At 44.8% G+C, this 19,277-nt stretch overlaps 1 protein-coding gene across 1 annotated transcript in view; it reads right to left on the reverse strand.

The window, feature by feature from the left end:
* Stab2 (stabilin 2) overlaps positions 1-19,277 on the reverse strand; it is a 161,677-nt gene that overhangs the window by 118,978 nt on the left and 23,422 nt on the right. The window contains exons 6-13 of the mRNA XM_040281812.2: positions 17,016-17,111; positions 12,004-12,129; positions 10,989-11,185; positions 9,277-9,410; positions 5,481-5,614; positions 3,889-3,971; positions 2,048-2,197; positions 433-576 (exon numbers count right to left, since the gene is read on the reverse strand). Of these exons, the coding sequence (XP_040137746.2) occupies positions 433-576; positions 2,048-2,197; positions 3,889-3,971; positions 5,481-5,614; positions 9,277-9,410; positions 10,989-11,185; positions 12,004-12,129; positions 17,016-17,111 (1,064 nt within the window). The remainder of the gene's footprint in view (positions 1-432; positions 577-2,047; positions 2,198-3,888; positions 3,972-5,480; positions 5,615-9,276; positions 9,411-10,988; positions 11,186-12,003; positions 12,130-17,015; positions 17,112-19,277) is intronic.

Below are 19,277 nucleotides of genomic sequence, written 5' to 3' on the forward strand. Positions count from 1 at the left end.
TGGTCAACTGCCATACACTCTGCAAATGTTTATGGTTATTTCAATAGTTGCTCCTGTGTATTCTGAAGCAACTTCTGGCCATCGTCAGACAGGCCAAAAGGAATAAATTTCATCATGACAATAACTGCTCTTCTCTGTAATGAATGAGGAATACATTTCCATGCACTGAGCTCATTGATATTTTTACATAAAAGAGGCAAAAAATCAAGATTTTCCCTGTATATATACTTCCTGCCTTTCTGTCTCTCTGCAGAAACACTCAGTATTCTATTGCAAACAGACACGTCATCCCATCCTTTCTTTGCTGAGATCCTTCTATACAATGAAGGACAAGCACATAGTGCCGACTGACATTTTCTTCTTGGAGGTGACTCTTCAGGGAGACACAGGATTGCATTTGGGCTGACACCACTTTTACCTGGAATGGCTCACCTGGGTGTTGCTCTCAAATGTGGGCTCTATCTTGTCCATGGCTCTGTCGAGGATGTGTACCAGCCCGTTGGAAGCGATTATGTTCCCCTGAATAATTTTTACTTTCTTTTTGCCTCGGTAAAGTTTAAGCTTTAGTTGATTGTCCTAAAATTCCAAAGAAAGATAAAGGATGTAGTGTTCTGGGAGGAGTAAGCACTGGACTAGAAGTCCCAAGTCCTTGAGTCCTGCCATTTATTGGCTGTGAGACTTTGGATAAGTCACATAACCTAACATGGGGCAGATGTATCTGCTTGGTTGATCTAGTGGAGGCTTTTGTTAAGATAAAATGAGATAACGTGAAATCATTGGTGATAATCACAGGCTAATGTGGATAAGGTATTATAATGCTTTCCTCCAATAAACTGCAAGATCAACCACATCATTATGCAAATATTCGTTATTTAAACAGTAGCTTAAACCTGTGTTCTGAAGCAGCTGCTGGCTGTCATCAACTAAGAAAATACTAAAGTAAATGATATATTTACTGTAAATGTATCATTTACTTTAGTATGTTGCACAGAGAAGGTGCACAATAAAAATATTTGTTGAATGAATCACTAAAGCTCATTCCTTTTTCCATATGATTCCTATAAGTTTCAAACTTAGTAAATATTTTTTGAAAAAAAAATGAATGAAGCATGTCCATGTGAGAAAGGAAGCCACGCCTTCAGATGTGTTATTTATATATCACTCTATCTATTCCACCATCTACCTACCATCTATCCATCTATCCATCCATCCATCCATCCATCCATCCATCCACCCATCCATCTTTACACTGCAGTCTGGTTAAGGTTGTGAGCTTTGGAGTCGGCACAACCACATGTGAACTTCTGGTTCTGATGCTTACTGTGTGATTTCTCTACTTTCCCACAGGTAGAAAAGTGATTAGGCTAGGACCTCTCCCACAAGGTTGTCGTGAGCCTTATGTAACACCAATAAAGATTCAACCCTGTGCTTAGTGTGGAAAGAACTCTCAGTGATCCACCGACTGTTGACATTATGTGAATGTAAAACAGGCCACAGCCCACACATGCACATTCTGTTGATTCATCACCTCCCCCACTACCCCCACTACGCGGATTCACAAAAAGAGTTATTTGTGAAGGGGACAGAGAGGTTTTGTTAAACAAACAAAACAAAACAAAAGAACCCCAGAACTAATAGCATTGAGAGACAGAATGCCAAGCTGGAGAAGATGGATGAATCCCAGCAATCTAAAACAAACAGCCCGTTTCCTTCGCAAGAGGAATGCTGATGGGGCTCTGTGGTGGGTTTCCAGAGAACAGGTTGACAGCAGTTTGTCTTCCTGCTGGCAGCTGAATGATGTGGGCCTCGAAAACTAAATTGGACCAGACCAAAATCAAACCCTTTGCCGCCCCCTTTACAAAACAGCCCGCCCCTTCCTTCCTGACCAGGGTGTCCTCTTCTTCCTACATAGGAAGACAAACAAGGACAAGGAAGGCGTTCTTGTAACCTTTTGCAAATCCCAAACACAAAGAATAAAAAGCCCACGGGCGGGCGTTGGCTTGGAGGACAGTTGAGTTCTGTGCGTGAAACTCAGAGACATTCTTACCTTATCCCTGTTGAAGATTTCCCCCGACGCCCCGGTCAGGGTGTAGAAGGTGTCTGTGTTGTTCAAATGCTCTGTGCTCATCTGCCCAGCGATGACGTGCAGTTTTACAAAATACCGAGCAGCCTTGATATCCATCAAAAGCTCTTTCACCTAAGAAAAAGAGACTTTTTGCTGCCATTTGAAGGAAAAAATGAGTTTGATATGCGTGCTGGGCCTTCTTCAGAACCAAAGATATCAAAGCCAGTGCACCTAACATGCACCCTGGTCTCTTTCAGACACAGAGGACCTTGCCATGGGCACGGCCACCCCAGGCCAGCCCTCAAAGACAATGGTGATTGGCAGAGTTGGGGGTCATGCCCAGTATACTACCAAACCTGGGAGGCTGCTCCAGGCCTGAAACTGACGTGGTGGGAAAAAGAATGTCAGCAGGGCCAGGAGGAGCAGGTTGGTGACAGGGACCAAGGAATCTACCTCCAAGAAGAGGATAGGCATGAGAGACTGAAGAGAGTAAGCAGGATTGAGGATGCATTTGAACAGTAAAGATTTCTGAAGCCCACCAGACCAAATCTATATCTTGTCACTACTACATAGTTAACAGTTAACCAGCAGATACTATTTTTATTACCTCTGCGCAAACTTTCTTTATTAAAAGAGAGACCACCTGCACAGTGGCCAGCATGCCATATTCACCAGCTCCACTCTCCAACAGAGGAGACATGAGGACACCTCTGGAGGTCGGGAGTAGACAGACTTATCTCACACAGGTTGAGTGCTGATGGTGTCAGGGGAAGGGGGCCTGGAACTTACTCATGTTTGATTCAATGCAGCAAAAATTATTATTGCGAAACATCTTGGATTAAGATAACCTAATTTTTATCCAACTCAGCAAGTTCATTACTTACATCAAACCAAATAGAACTAGTTCATTGGTAGCATCAGGCATGATAGGGCCCCTCCAACCAGCCCCACTGAATGACATTAACTCAAATAATAGCTGCTCACATTGAATTTTTCTTCATTTTCTCCTACCCCTGTTACCACTTATGATAATTTTAAAAGAACACAATGAATGCTTGAGTTTAACTCTTCCTACAGGACATGAGCAGTTTTGCATTATAGAACTCTTTTTTTTTCTTGCATGACTACATTGAAGAGTCTTTGGGGATTATCTTGAGGGGTAATAATAGGAAGGAGGGCCCAGGGAGACCTTTGGAAGGCTGGTCATTGTGTCTCTGCATGTACACGTACTTTCACTTTGAGAAAATTCATTGAGTTGTATACTTACAATTTGTGTGCTTTCTGTAAGGATCCCTCTCTAAGAAATCTATCCAATATGACATGTCCTCATTCATATGTGGAAGTTCACGATGGTACTGTCTAGAAGCTAGAAAGGGTAGAGGGCGGTGGAGTACAGGGAAGTTGGGTAATGGGTACCCAAATATAGTCAGCTAGGAGGAAAAGTTCTAGTGTTTTCCAGCATAGTAGGATGACTAGAGTTGATGGCAATTTGGAATATTTTCTAAGAACCTGGGAGAGAGGAATCTAAAGCTTTGCAGGACAAACAAATAATAAATGTTGAAAGAGATGGAAATTCTAATTGCCCTGATTTGATCCTTATGTATTATATACATGTATCTAAGTATGATTGCACTATACTCCATACATACGTACAAATATTATGCATCAGTTAAAAATAAAAAAAATATTTTTATCCCAAACCACCATGCTCCTCTCTAGTAGATTTAATTTTAATCAAGGTTTCCCACTTCAGTTGAAGAAGACACTGCCTATTCGGGCTTCCCGCGATCACCCTTCAGGATCAGGTTCTTTCAAATACTCACATTGAATCCTTTCAGGCCCTTGTCTGAGGGCAATAGCACGGTGAAAGGTCCCAGGTTACTCAGTGGCCAGGCATAAGCTTTGTCTTAGGAGAAGAAATGTTCAAAGAAAGAAAACACCAAGTGAGTCAGTGGCACATGGAGGGTAAATCACGCTGTGGTTCTATGCCCTGACTGGTCCACCCTGGCCCTTCCCTGTTCCCATTGCTGTGACAGCCCTTTCTAAGCAAATGCAAGGCGCCATGAAGCCTTGTCTCCCACGCAGCTCATACAACTGTCTAAGAGCTTCAAGGGTATCTAGGAGGAGCGGTCCAGGCATGGTAAGACCCTCTGACAACCCCCAAGGCCCCTGCCCACCTCTCTGGGCTTTCTGAGCTGTATCTAAGTATGATTGCACTATACTCCATACATACGAGCAAAGACGCAGCCCTAGGGTCATGTCAAAAGAGCCCCATGCCGGTTTCATGTTCTGCCTTTGTCATCCTGAAATGCCCACTATTTGAGCAAAGACCTCAGATTTTCATTTACATTGGGCCCTGCAAATTATGTAGCCAGCCTGCACCCATCACCCTGGGGATGTTGGGACATCTGGATAAGCTCTGTGTTCTCACCCAGGAGGCAGGTGGATTAGCACTTTGTAATGGGGAAGGTGAGAGGTGAGCAGGACTCTGTTCAGGGTGACATTTGAGGGCCCAGTCCGCAAAGGACACTCTGATACCCTATCTGCTCCACTTGAGAGTCTAAGAGTCCTTAGAGGAAGCCCAAGTCATGACTCAGCTGGACTCCCCATGGGAGGCCTTGGAGAGAGCAGGACATTTATGCAGGAGTCACACTAAGATTTATGAGTCCAGCACTGACCCATCCATGATACTTACTTCTTCAGTTGTGTTCTTCCTAGGACTGGTAATTTCTAATATGAATGCTGATATTTGAAGGTTTCTGTTGGTTGTTCAAGTCTGTTTTTTATTTTTATTGATTGGCCAAACTGATGTTTAACTGGAAGCCTGGTCCAATCTGCGGTTAGCTATTATAGTTAACTCCCAAGGGACGTGGGGTAATAGTCCCTGGAAGGCATTTGCAAATGCATGAGGGTGTTGTAGACTGCCACTCCACCTGGGAGGCTAGGGGAGGATTGGTCACTATAGGCAATTAGTGGCTTCTGGGCTGAGGGTAGGTATAACCATGACTGTTCCAAAATTCAAATGACATCTCCACTAAGGATTATGGATGCTGCCTCTGGGGCTCACTGTCTATCCCCCAGTGTTGCCTGATGACCTTTGTTCCTACTTAAAGGAGGCATAAAGTCAAGGAAATCAGTGTCTTTCCCTGTAATTGCAGGTCAGTCACTCTATGGTGACCCCAGGACCCTAGCCTCAGCTTTTCACCTGCTAATTCTTGCATTGCTAGATCTCTTGGCAAAGAGCCACCTCCTTGGAAGTAGCTGTCTGCTCCTACTCTCTCACATGCGTGATCCCTAGCTAAGGGGCTGGTCCAAGGAGACCAGCTTTGCCTATTCCCTTAGGCACGTGTGTGTCTCGAAGGTGTCCTTCCCAAATGACAGCTGTCATGGAGCATCCGTAGCCATTGCTGCGTACCCAGGAGTGAGATGAAAGACGTGAGCCTTCCTTGCCATTTTCCTCTGGGTTCAGTGTTGAGTTCTCGGAGTCTCTCCATGATGTTTCCGTAACACGTCGCGCCGTCGCCCACGTAACCTTTCTGGCAAGTGCATCTGCAGAGAGGATGAAAACACGTTCTCAGGGTCAGAGCCATGAACCGTGGAGGTCACACAGTCCAACACCTCATGTCACAGATGGGGATTGGGAAGAGACCAGGAGGGACGCAACCACGAGACAGTACTCAAGTGCAGCCCCTGACATCCAGGGGCCTTCCAGAACGGAGTCTTTAATACATTGTGCCTGTCTGCAAACAGTAGATAGCTTCATATGCTTTATCTCAGTATTTTTCAAAGTGTGATCAAGAGAACATGAACCCTGTTTCACTTGGAGGGTTTCCTGTAGATAGAGATTCTAGGGTCCCACTGCTCAACCCCTAAATTGGAAAAAGCTACCAAAGTTTATAGGACAGTGAAGGCTCAGAACTACTGATCTGCTTAGAATACATTTCCCCTACTCCCTTCCTAACTGAGATTCCTCAATGGCCCTCTCTCCCGCATAGATCAGGGTTCCCATAAGTATACGCTCATGGTACCCTGTAGCTCTTCTCTATAGAGGCAATAGCACCTGCAATTTTACCCTTATCTGGTTATGTGATGGATATCTGCTTACCTACCTAGTTTGAGAAAAGAACATGGGTAAGGGCTTTTTTCGGTATTTGTTCGTGATTCACAGTTGTAATCCCAGGATGTAGTAAAGGACCAGATCCATAATAGGTGCTTAGTTAATAGTTGTACAATCCCTAGGAACCGAATTAAATAGAGAACTAGCCAAACCATACCACGGATGTGACTCATGTGTAGAAGAGTGTTCCAAAAAATGACGACAAGCTCACTAACCCAACTGTGCTTCTAAATATGGTCCCGTGGCAAATCTATTTTCAACAAGTTCATGGAACTGATCTCTGAGAGGCCTATCACCCTCTGCTTGGATTGCTGCAGGGGTATCCTAACTGATTTCTCTGCCCTCAAGTCTGGTGACGACTGAATAGATGCTATGGGGGATGGAGGGACTAATTCAGGGACACCTCTAGGAGAAAGTGATATTTATGCTAGTTCTGGAAGGACACCTATGACTGTCTCAGATGGACAAGTAATTGGGAGATTATTTACTGATTTAGACCTTGGAGCTTTTATAAAGAAGTGACTCTAGACCAAGGGCAACTTTGCTCCCAAGCAAGATTTGGCAAGGTCTGGAGACAATTTTTGTTGCCACGTGGGGATGGCGATCTCTTGGTATTTGGTCAGTAGAGGCTGGGAAGCTTCTAAATATCTATAGGGCAGAGACCAGCCGCCCACAACAAAGGATTGTTCTGCCAGAAACATCTATTCTGTTGAGACTGAAAAACCTTGCTATGAGCCACTGCCAAGGTGCAGTCATCTGGGAAACACTCTGTTTAATATAAAAACGGTTTCTCACTTAGACGTCAACCTTCCCTGTAAGTTCTGCCCTAAGCTAATTTAAGTCATAAAGGGAAGAGGAGATTGGCAACTCTGGGAGCAATCTATTTGTCACCACTGAAAGTGAATCCTGGTATAAATTACGTAAGCTGCACTTGAAGACGACCGTAAACATTGAGACTTGAAACCTTTACCAACCACAAAGTATGAGGACAGTATCTTTAGTTGTCATGAGGCCTGTGGTCTGTTTTGCATAAAGTGGGAAGTCTATTTCAATGGCCTCAATGCTGAAGGGAATGCATGAGACATAAATATTTTCAATTTTTAATTTTAAATCTCAGTCCAAAGTCTGAGGTTTTATGAGACAATTTTCTGACTTGAATATTCTCAGCTGGACCAGGGAACATTCACAGTCCAGCCTCCTTTGTAAAGTGGATTTTCATTCCCAGTGTCTGCTGTCGTAAGGCTTAAAGAACACCTGTAAGCCATTTGCATTTCATAAGTTATGAGCTGGAATTAATTTCGTTTTGTGCTGGAGGAGAGCTAGTTAGTGTATAGTTGGTCAGTTCACCTTCATTGATTCACAGGTTCCTCCGAACTCTCACTTTTTTCATTGTTTTAACCAGCAACAGTTGTCATAACAAAGATGAATAAGACATGGACCTCTAGGATTCTTGTATTCTAGTTGGGGACCGAGATCAGTGATGACAATATGGGGCTGACATCCATCAGTAAGTAGCTCCTAGGCCAGGCATTCATCTAAGGGCTTCACTATAGTATTGTATTTAACAAGCTTCATTTGTGTTCTGAACCTCATTTTAGATGAGGACACAAAGGCAGAGAATCTCATGATCATGCAGCCTCTTGGGGCAGAGCTGGAGCCCCGTGTTTGTATCACAGTTCTGGAGAGAAGCATCTGGGCTGCTCTGGGAGCCCAGAGGGAGCAAATGGGTGGACAGGGGGGTTATCCTAGAAGAGGGGGTAACTCAAACTCAGGGTTGAAGAACGTGTTCGCCTCACTCACAGGAGGCAGGTGTACGTGTTGGAGGATATTCTAAGGAGAAGAAAGAGCACACATAAGGGGTGGGGCTGGGAATACCCTGGCACATGTGAATACTGGTGCAATGAACTGGTTGTTTGCATTTCTTTCTAAATTCACACGTTGAAATCCCAGTCCTCAATGTGATGGAACTGGGAAGGTAATGAATTAGGTCGTGAATGGAATTATCATCCTTATAAAAGGGACCCCAGAGGACTCTCCATCTCTTTGCACCATGTGAGGAGGCCATGAATATGCAGGTGGCCATCTGCAGCCTGGACAAGGGCCCTCGCCAGAATCTGACCATGCCCATCTCGGCCTTCCAGCCTTCAGAACTGAACAGTCCTACAAAAACATCGAATGTCACCAGTGTCACTACCATCCCAAGAGCCTACCCTTCACTGCTGCTTACTGTGCTTGTGTGCGGTTGGGATGTAAGCCATGCTGTTTACCATCTGCCTGCTCAGCCTGGGCCCATTTCCCTTCAGCCAAGTTGAGTTAAATGAAAGTGATGCCCTTCTCCTCTCTTGCCCCTCGCTTCCCACCTCTTCTAGTGAGTAAGATAATGAGGTGCCACCGTAACAGTCACGAAGCTATTTGTGCTTCTTAGTAAAAATCAAAGCGGCTACATTGGCAGCACAAACCCCTCACAGACCCTGATGCAATGATAGCCGAAGTGGCCTGGAGAGCGAACCCTCAGGCTGGGTCAGAAGATTTGGTTCATGACACATCTGCCCAGTGGTTTCCACATCAACATCCTCTCCAGCAATCAACACAGCACCTTCAGGAGCGGGTATCACCATGTCCATTTTGTACAAGGAAGAACGGCCCAGAGAGAAGGTGCCATTTTCTCAAGGCCGCACATCTGGTAGGTGCATCAGGAACTTTCACAGAAGTGCTCTCACCACAGCAAAACCCTTCTTCTGAAACCCAGAGGCTGGGAAATACCTGTCATGCTTATTTGCTTTCCAAAGTCCTCATTCTGCTCTACTAACACGTGATATCTCACATGCGAGGAAACAGGCATGCGCACAGAGGTCAGATTCCTGCGAGCTCAATAGCCGTCTGTATCCCAGTCATAGTGATTTTCTTCTCTTCTGTTCTGACCACTTCCTACCATGGTGTCAGGCCAGGTCAACATTCTGGAATGTTCTTATCGTCATTATCAAGGAAATAATCATTGAATGATTTTTTTTTTGACTAAACACAGATTTACTGAATCCAATGGCTACCACATTCATGACTTGTTAAAGATGGTGGTGGAACTGAGAAGACTTACTCGGTTTGGCCTGGTGCGACGGTGGTGCAGTTTGCATTCCTGTGACAGGGGTTATTTGATTCACAGATGTTGATCATACCGCACCCCACTCCAGGCACAAAATTCTGGTAATGTTCCTTACACTCGCAGTGAGACTTCAGTAGGCAGGGAGAGAAAGACAAATTGGATCTTAGTTAGTCACATTGGCTGCCGTTCTTTGATTCACACCTTTATTCTACCATGAAAGCTAATTTAAATTAGGTCTGAGGAGTGGGCTTAAATTTTTTTTATCTTAATAAAAATTTAAGATTTATTTATTTAAATTTTAAAAAATCTTCATAAAAATTTGCCAAAGTATCCAGAAATAGAAATCATGTTTACATATCTTACCTGTTGGGAAGATCATACCCCTTGTGTATAAAGCTCTTCAATTTTCTTACCCTTGACATCTCTGGCTACATAATCACTATTTTTTGATTATCTATAGATGAGTGGAGGTATTATTGTTCTAGAATAATATCTGGAGAATAAAACCTGGAGTCTTTTGACTCCAACTCAGATAGCAATGGCAATGTCTGGAGATGTTTTTTGATTGTCACATGGGGAGGAGGATGGAGTTTCTAGAGACCAAGGATGCTGTTAAACATTCTAGAATATGCAGAGCCACCCCACAACCCAAAAAAGAATTATGCAGATTGAAATATCACTGTGCTTCTCTGGAACCATGGGTGGAGATCAGAGGGCTTCTAAGACTTGAAGATCTACCTTGGGACCCATTTTTGAAGAGACAAGGCACATTTTCAATCTCACTCCCAAGGTCCTGCCATTCATGACATAACATGCCTTTTTCTATAAAGGCTCTCATTTTGAGGATGAGGATTTAGCCCCTTGAATTTCTCTACAAAAGTGCCTCAGAAATCATTAGTGAAATTGTTGTATGACACCTTCTTTCTCCCTGGAGGAGAGAGTTGGCAAATTCTCTGTAGAGAATTCCAGGTACATTCTTATGGGGTGCTGGTGGACTGCAGGGGACCATGGCTGTGTTTGGGCTGGACACAGAACCTTTCCTCCTTCCTGAGCAGCAATATCCTTCTGTGTTGAGGACTGGATTTGTAGCCCTGAACACAGGAGACACCCATCAAGTATTTGAGGTATGAGGGATAGGACTCTTTCAACTGGAATGCTTTGCCAAGATCTCCTAACGAGGACAATTTTTGTCAGTCAAGGTTGCAATGTGATTTATAGGGCAACATCTCACCCTAGGATGTCCCAATGCTCCCTGCAGCAGCTAGTGCTGTCAACATTTGATCAGTTTTAACCTCTTTGCAACAGAGTATTTTTGGCTCTGAGAGCCCCCTTTAACTTAAAAAGACATAGGATGGATGATTGAAGGTGAAAGTCAATCACACGCCCACAAGTCTTGGTTAACTAAGGTGGGCTTGTTAATCTAACTTTGAATTATGTGCTTATTTTGTCAATCACCATCTAGGACTGTGATGAATGAGAGCACAGGGCACTGGGAACTGGAAAAGCCTGAGTATGGAGGGTAGACTGGGTGGGGAACCTCGGGGATCAGCCCCTGAGCACACTGAGGACTGTTTGGAGAAGAAGCCAAAATTTAGCATCAAAGGGAGAAACAGAAGCATGAAAGACAAATAAACCAATGGCACAGGGCTACCTTGGTTGGGTTGCCCCACTTCTAGACACATCAGTTCCATGTGCCTACAGCTCACCTGTCCCGGCCCATCGTATTTGCACACTGTGGATTTGATAGGGCAGTTTCCAAAATTAGTTTGACAGGGGTCCACCGGTAAGCACACGTGGCCGTCCCCGCGGTAGCCGTCTTTGCAGGTACAGCTGTGCTGATTTGGTCCCAGGTATGTGCAATCAGCGTGAGGATGGCAGACGTTTTGTAAACATGGATTGATGGCTTGAGAGGGAATGACAAAATGAGAGGCAGTGAGCACGTCGGGGTGCAGAAGGAAAACTGAGCTGGGAGGGAGGTTGGGTCACAGGGTGTCAGAGCCACGCAGGAAATTCAAGCAGTTTTAAGAGAGAAACATCCATCTCATCCTTCTGCCCTCCCCTCCTCCACCACATAGATTTACATATGACCATCAGAAATTGCAACTCCAGAGGTGGACTAATATAATGTTAATGTCATATTAAGTGTGAAATTAAATATAAAAACAACAGGAAAGATATCACTAATGCTTGTAAAATTTATAGTAAGCCCTGGGTCCTGTTCAAGGTGTCTGCCACGTAGGTAGTAACTCATTTAATCTTTGCACCAGTCTCCTAAGGAAGGGACCATTATCACTCGCTTTGGGTGGATAGAAATACTGAGGCACAAGCAGGTTAACAGTCAGGTAGTCAGTGAAAGGCAGATCTAGGATTTGAACCCAGGCAGCCTGGCTGTGGAGCTCGTCTTCTTAAAAGGTATACAATCAGCCTCTCGTAAAAAAAAATTAAAAAAAGAAGCACTACATCTTACACTAGTATTGATCTAAAAAGATCTGAAAATGTATAAATAGGCTTGGATAATAGGAGAAATTGCATTTTATCAAAGGCAATTTTTACCTTGTGTGACTTTTTTTGCCTGGTACTCTCTATAAATGACACTGAGCTACACAGGATAAGTAGAAGTGGTGGCCGTGTTAATATGGAGGAGGCTGTGAGGTTTTTGTTTTCCTGTTAAGTCACCCAAACATTGCAGCCAACCAGCCGGTGGGTTGAGAGTCTACTCACGCTGGCAGCTCTTGCCGTCGCCTTTGTAATTGGGAAGGCATTTGCATTCTAGTTTGGTTTCGTCTTCGTCGGAAGGTGCACATCTGGAATTTTCTGGGCACAGTAAAGCCGCACACTCGGGGATGGCTGGACAGAAAGATTGTTGAGGCACTTGCATGAGTAGAAGAACCAGTTCAGAAAATCCCAATCTTCAGTGCTTCCTTCTATTAAAGTAATGCAGACTCATTGCAATAATTTTAAAAATACAGAATACACAAAGTAAAAACTAATTTTTTTTCCTGTTACTGGGGATTGAACCCAGAGGTGCCTTACCAGTAAGCCATATCCCTAGCTCTTGTTTAATTTTTTATTTTCAGACAGGGTTTCACTAAGTGGCTTAAAGGCCTTGCTAAGTTGCTACAACCGAATTTGAACTTGTGATTCTCCTGCCTTAGCCTCCCAAGCTGCTGGGAACTAATTTTTTTTTTCCCCCCAAAAATCTCACTCTCCAGTCCTATTCCCAAAGTAACCAATATCAATGGCCAATATAGGACATTTTAAAATAAACTTATTTACATGATTTTATGTAATCCTGTTAAAATACTTAGCAATCTGATTTTTAATTCAACAACGCATTGTGGAAGTCTTTAAGGATCTACCTTAATCTCTAATAACTGTATAATATTTCATAAAACAAGTGTAACATAGATGGCTGTTGAGGACTATGAAGAGGCTGACATATTGGCCAATTTGCAAGGCTAACAAGTTGGGCTGACGCAGTGTCGTGGATGCTGGTAGAAGATATGAGACTCGTGGGTCAGAGATGAAGGACAGGTATTACTCATATCAGGAGCAATAGCCAGTCTCAGCGGTTAATCCAAGCCCAGTTCCCTCAGGGTGACACAAAGAGGGTCAGATTGACATCAAAAATAGAATGAATTTTGTTTTAGCAGAGCTTCTGAGTTATTATTATTATTATTTTAAAAACAATGGGCCATGTATTATTTAGGGCTTAGACACATAATGATTTGAATGGAGAAGTTTTACTATAACAATTTATGAATGAAGAGTTGGAGTCATGAAAAATTAGACAGTAAGAGTTAACAAAGAATTCTAAGGGATAAAGGAATGGCAGATGTATGAAGAGAAACTACTTTCCTAGGACTAAGATGAGTACCTGAGGGGGAACTTCCCTCCTTCTAGGGCTGAGACCCAGATGTCACTGGAAAGGGCACGGCCTTGGTCACTGCCAGGAGAAGTTTCTGAAGTTCTTTACTTGTGAGACTTATTGGAAATCTGCCTTCTTGGGCGCCAGGAAGACTGTCCTCTTAGAAAAACCAAGCTTCATAATTCATTAAATTCCCAGGAAAACTACTGGCCATTGGGTGCTACTGGAACTAGGAACCACGAAGCCACCTTCCCTGAAGTGTGGTGTACACCAATGTGTGGCTTGGGCAGCTCGGGACCATGAAGGTGTGGTGACTGGCTTTCTAGGTGGCCAGCTCTGCAGACCCCTGGGTGTGCATGAGGCTGAGGAGAGTGGGTGCAGGACACCCTGAGCTGGGCCCGGGCCTGTGCTGTCTGGGGCTCCTGGCTGTGCCATCATTGCCTGAATCAAGCTATGGATGATGCTCAGTGTCCAGGTGCTGGAGAAAGCTCATCTCTGCAGTGACCTGGCACTGGAGAATCTGTATGGGACTGAGTGGAGGAGAAAAGTTGTTCTTCAGGACAATGAGCTACATGGGAAGCAAGAAAAGAAAACTGCTCCTCCACTGTTCCTCTGGCACCCTCTATTGCTAAGCCTCCATATCTTGCTGATTAGCAAAAGGAGAAATACTAGTGATGACCATCTTCATTATCACAGAGCAGGCAAAACGGTTAGATTTCAAAATACTAACATTTTGGAAAAGATGATTGGAATGAAGGGTAGCCAGCGTGTTGCTCTCAAGATGCACCCAGATGTGGGATTCCTGGAGACCTGTCTCCCATTAGCAGCCTGTTGAACCACAGGCTCAGAGCATATCCTTCCACCCCTCCCATAAAGGAGAAATAGTACCCAGAAGCGGCTTCCCCTGTGGGATGACACTTTCCGCCCTCCTTTGCATCCAGGTCGGCTCATGTGACTCGTTTGCATGGATGGAAACGAGGGGAAGTTTTAGGTATTTTCTGCACTTCACCCTCTCCTTCTTTGCCCTCTCCTTTCCTTTCTGTGGCCGGAGGCAAAGCACTCAGAGGAGCCAGAGAATGGAAGAATCCCAAGATGGAAAGATCTGGAACCCCCAAAACCATGTGGCGGCAAGCTGGCACCAGCAAGGTCACCTACATTAGTCACAGATTGAGAATTTTGTCTCTGTTGTATTCAGCCAGAGGTTCCCCAATGTCTCCACTCATGGTGCCTTTAGTGTCTCAATAATTGTGGGTGATGCCTCTACTCACAAAGATAGACCTAATAGCTCTGTTGATGTAGCCCAGAGCCAAAGAACTCAGTAACTATTTATGTCCTGAGAACTTAGTAGCCATTGTGAAAAGTAATATGATAAATAGAAAGAAAAGTATCTCCATCTCATTCCTAAACAATTACAAATGATCTGTTGGGCCTCTTGCACAATTTCTTAAACCTTAGCATCAGACTTAACCAAAATTCTCATTCTCATCTTTGATGTTTACCTGGCACTTTTTTTTTTTATCATAGTATCCACTGAACAGGCACATAATGTCGTAGAAAGAAATGAAGTATGACCAAAAGTTGGAATCACTAATTGACTCAAGCTAGAAGTTCCTGTGGTATCCAGCAGACCTATAACTGTATTCCCCTCAACAATTTAAAATCTTCAATGGTGACCAGGACACTTGATTTGATATATAGGGGCACCTTGGTGTGTAGTCTTGGAGCCATAGTGTTAAGCCACTGAACTTTTGTGTTTGTTTCTTATAGCAACTGGCATTTTCCTAACTAGTAATGGATGTATAAGAATTCATTCAACCAATTTCAATATTCAAGTTATCCCCAGTTTGTTTATTTTTTTACAAACAATACTGCCATGAATTTCTCTGAACATATATTCTTCCCCTGTATGCACATGTACACAGCCCTCCTTTTCCTCCAGGGTAAATCCACAGCAGCATCCTAGAAGCATGCCTTAGAATGCAAGCTAGCCTAGCATCCTACAAGCATGCCTAGAACACAACCCCATAGGTTGTAGGAATCCACACTGCCAATGTCACTTTTCGCATAGGCATAGAATAGATTAACCTACATTGGGAAAAAATTGAAACCAAACCCAAACAGAACCCCCAGAACGTCCTCTCTATTTCAATATGGCTTTAATTTGTATTGTGGGATTTCTTGGGGGGGGGGTTATGATCCTTTAAATGTTTATTGCTGGTTTTCATTTCATATTCTGAGTATTAGCTGCTCTTAGACCTATTTTCAAAATTGGCTCATAGAATTCATCTTATCATAAAACTTCAGCTGTCATGTGAATTGCAAATATTTTTGTCTTAGTATTTGTTTATCTTTTGACCTGACAGAAATAATTTTGCACTGGGAGGCAAATTAGAGAGTGTTCTCTGTTAGGCTGCCTTCTGGCCTGGGTCTCTGTCTTACCAAGAAGATCTCTGCTCATCTCACTGGACAGTGACAGGAGCAGTGGGCAGGGAGGCCGCCAGGCCAGAGCAGGGCACCTTCCCCCTGAGATTGCATAGGCTGGATTTTACTCACCTTGTTACGACGGCTTAATTAGTTTGCAGTTGTTGAATTCCAACCTTGTCTGAGGCTTCCACTTTATAGGAGGAATTTTATATTATAAATATAAATTTTAAATATAAATATAAATATATATTATAAAATCCAGTGGATAAGGTAAGTGGTCAGCCTGAGTGCTTAACCTCTCAGCTCCACATTTACCCTTCAGAACCTGCTCTGCCATCCTGTCCAGACCTGTGGGCTTCTCCTTTATAGAGAGATGTTAAGCTTTGCCAGTAGAGGGCGCTGGGGGGACATAGTCGGAGGCAGTTGGTCCTCTTCTTGATGCAGGGTGCAGAGCTGTGCTGCGACTGCTGCAGCTGCATCCTCTGTTCAAGGATGCTCTGCCCTAGCTGTGCACCCAGCCTGCACCGTTTCTTGGTGACCTCGCATTCTTGGCCTGGACCCAGCGACCACCTCCCCTGGCCCTCCCCACAGAGACCCTGCATCTTCCAGGCCACACCCCCCACTTCCTCTGCACCCTAGCCCACCAGCCTCAGCTCTCCAGTGCCCTGTAGAGTTGTCTGTGCCTGCTAGCTGCTAGGTGACTAGTCGAATGCTGGCCTGGGCCAAACAGCCAACTTCTCTGCCACCATACCCTCTTTAACAAGGTGTGACTCCAGGCTTGCTGATGGCCACCTCTCTCCAAGTTTCTCCTTTCTTTGTTATGCCCCAGCACCCCTAGAGATCTTTTGGCATTTTTTTCTACAGCTACTCTTCTACCAGAATTTACTGATTTTCATATTCAGCTTCCCTTGTTTCAATGGCCCTGTGGCTTCTCTCTCCTAAGGGGACCCAGTGTAATAGCCTGTTTAGAGAATTTCCTGTGGATTCAAACGATGGGAATCCCACTTCTCTACTAGTTCTGTGACCTTTGGCGGGTCACTTGGCCTTGGCGAGCCTCTGTCTCCTCCCCCTTTGGTGGCGAATGTATTTTGCCCTTGAGACTCTCTGCCTCCTCTCCTTTACTAGCTGAGTAGTGTGTAGCAGTGGCCTCTGCTGGCTTCCGGCAGGGAGAAGGTTTCCCTCTCTGTTCTCTCGTCCACCCTCTCCTGTGGCTCCACCTCCTGGACCACTGGTCAGTGCTCTCCCCCTCCCCTCCCCACCCTCGGCTCCTTTCTTCCCTTCCCTTGGTGCTTCCCTTTTTCAAGTTTGGTTCATTCCAGTGAGACGAGGTGCTGCGCCACCCCCCCGTAGAACCCCAGTAATGGATGCAAACTTGGACCGTGTACACCTCACCGGTGCCCCTTTGGTCTGGCGCAGCCTTAAGGAAGCTGGCAGTGCTTACGTTGATCACAGCTGGGGCCAGTGTAGGCAGAGTAGCACTCGCAGGTCCCGTCGCCCTCCAGTCCCCTGTTGCACACGCCATGCACACAGTTGCACACTGCAGGCAGAAAAGGGGCAAGTTTCGTGATCGGATATAAAGACTCTGCGAAGGTCGCGTTTTTAGGCAGATGGAGGAAACCATGGGTTTGAAGTTCCTGAGACACTAGTTTGAACCTCGGCTTCATCTTTCCTTCCATGTTTCAATGTACAGCATGCAGATAATGATGCCTAGGATTTCTGTCGTGAGTCTTTGTCTGGTGGTGACATTTGTGAAATGCTTCCGGTCAGCAGGGGATCATCACAGCCTCCTGAGGGCAATGAGGCCCGCTGCCAGGGGACAGCTGTCAGGGCTGCCTATTTCTTTCTTGTCTATTTTCTCCCTTACTAGACTGGAACACCTTGGCAGGCCTTCCTTCACTCTGTATCTTTAACAGTTTCTTAGGACAATGTCATAACTATGAAGCCAGAATCAGACAGGCAGTCGGTATAGACAGGCAAATGGAGTCAGGTCAGATCAAGGAGGCCAATTTGAGTGAGGCTGGGAAGTTGGAGACTGCCTGCTGAGGGACTGAAATCCTTCAGAGCCCTTCCTCCACCCTATGGAGATAACCTGCCCCTGCTCCCACCTTTGGTTAAGGTAACCTGTCCCAGGAATTGTCCCTCCCTACACTGAGTTGTGAAGTTGTTAATGTGTCCTGGGCTGCTCCATCCTGCCCTTCCCCTTCAGCCCACCTGTTTCCCACCCTTTGGCCACCCCACCGAGCATTTCCTGGCCTAGTCACATATGCAGGAAGGAGAAGGAGAAGGAGGAAGAGAGCAGGAGAACAAAGAAAGCCTAAGGCTTCCAAAGGCTGAACACCTGGCTTCTTGGGATACCAGGATACCAGCCATGGCCCCCTTCTCCCTCCTGGGAGAGGCAGAAGTCCATGTGACCCCTTTTTAAATAAACCCTGCTTTATATGCTTGCCTCCGCCTGCTGCTCTGATGTCCTACTTCAACATGTGAGGGAGCAGAACTCGTCACCAGGTAACTGGCGGGATCAACTAGATGACTAAAGTTTAAAGAAGGACACATCTGGCAGGGCGGGGATTAGGATGGGGAGGGTGAGGCAGGGTGGCCCAAGTGGAGAGTGGAATCTTGCCTTTAATTAACAGTTTGATGTTTTGTTCAGGAATTTTATATGATCACTGCTCTAGGCTGATTTTGTCTCCCAAAACAATATGGTGGAGTCCTAAACCACAGGACCTCAGAATGACCCTATTTGGAAATAGGATTCTCATCTGTAATTAGTTGAGATGAGGTCATATGGGAAGAGGTGGGCGCTTCATCCAATGTGACCTTGTCCTTCTGAGAAGATGAAGACCCACCAGAGGAGGAGGCCTTGGGAAGATGGAAGCCGAGAGGGAGTGAGGTTGCCACAGTCCAGGAACACCTGGGGCTACCAGAAGCTGGAAGAGGTGGGGAGGAACGGTCTAGAAGCTCCAAAAGGAGCATGGCCTGCCAGCACCTTGATTTTGAACTTCTAGCTTGGAGAAGGGAGACCATAAGCCACCTAGTTTGATGAGCTTTGTTTCAGTAACCCTGGGAAACTAATGTGATTATTTGTCTTGATTACTGATGGGGTTTTTTGGTTCCTTCTTGAATTCTGCATTTGAGGTATATCCCCCACGCACCTCACCTTAGGCCTGGGTGTATCCTTCCTTTTATTGAGCACTTACTATCTAGCAGGCATTTTGCCAAGTGCTTTGCATGCATTATCTAATTTAATGCTCATAGCACTGTGTGAGGTAGGTGTCATTAATACCCTTGTATTAATAATAATTATTATTAATAATAATAATTATTAGTGATAATCATTAATACCCTTGTATATACAGATTAGAAAAAAATGGGAAAGAACCAGCTTAAGGTCTTACCCAAAGAATTGGATAATTAAATTGGTTTTGCAATTGTCAATCTGCCTTCACTGTTTCTGTTTTAGCAAAGCACTTTGATGTTGCCCAGGGCTATAGTTTTTAGAATAGATAAGCCCTGGAGAGAAGTCATGTTGGCTCTGGAGATGACTGGAGTGGGGACAGGGGTGGACTATGAAGGACTTGATGCAATTGCATTCAATTCAATAAAAAAAATTTTACCCAGCTCCCACCTGGTGGCAGGCTCTGTACTAGGCACTAAGTATATAAATATGCCTCTGGAGATCCAGACCCTGGGGGATATGGGGTTG

This window comes from Ictidomys tridecemlineatus, chromosome 6 (assembly GCF_052094955.1).
Source record: "Ictidomys tridecemlineatus isolate mIctTri1 chromosome 6, mIctTri1.hap1, whole genome shotgun sequence".
Classification (NCBI taxonomy): Eukaryota; Metazoa; Chordata; class Mammalia; order Rodentia; family Sciuridae; genus Ictidomys; species Ictidomys tridecemlineatus.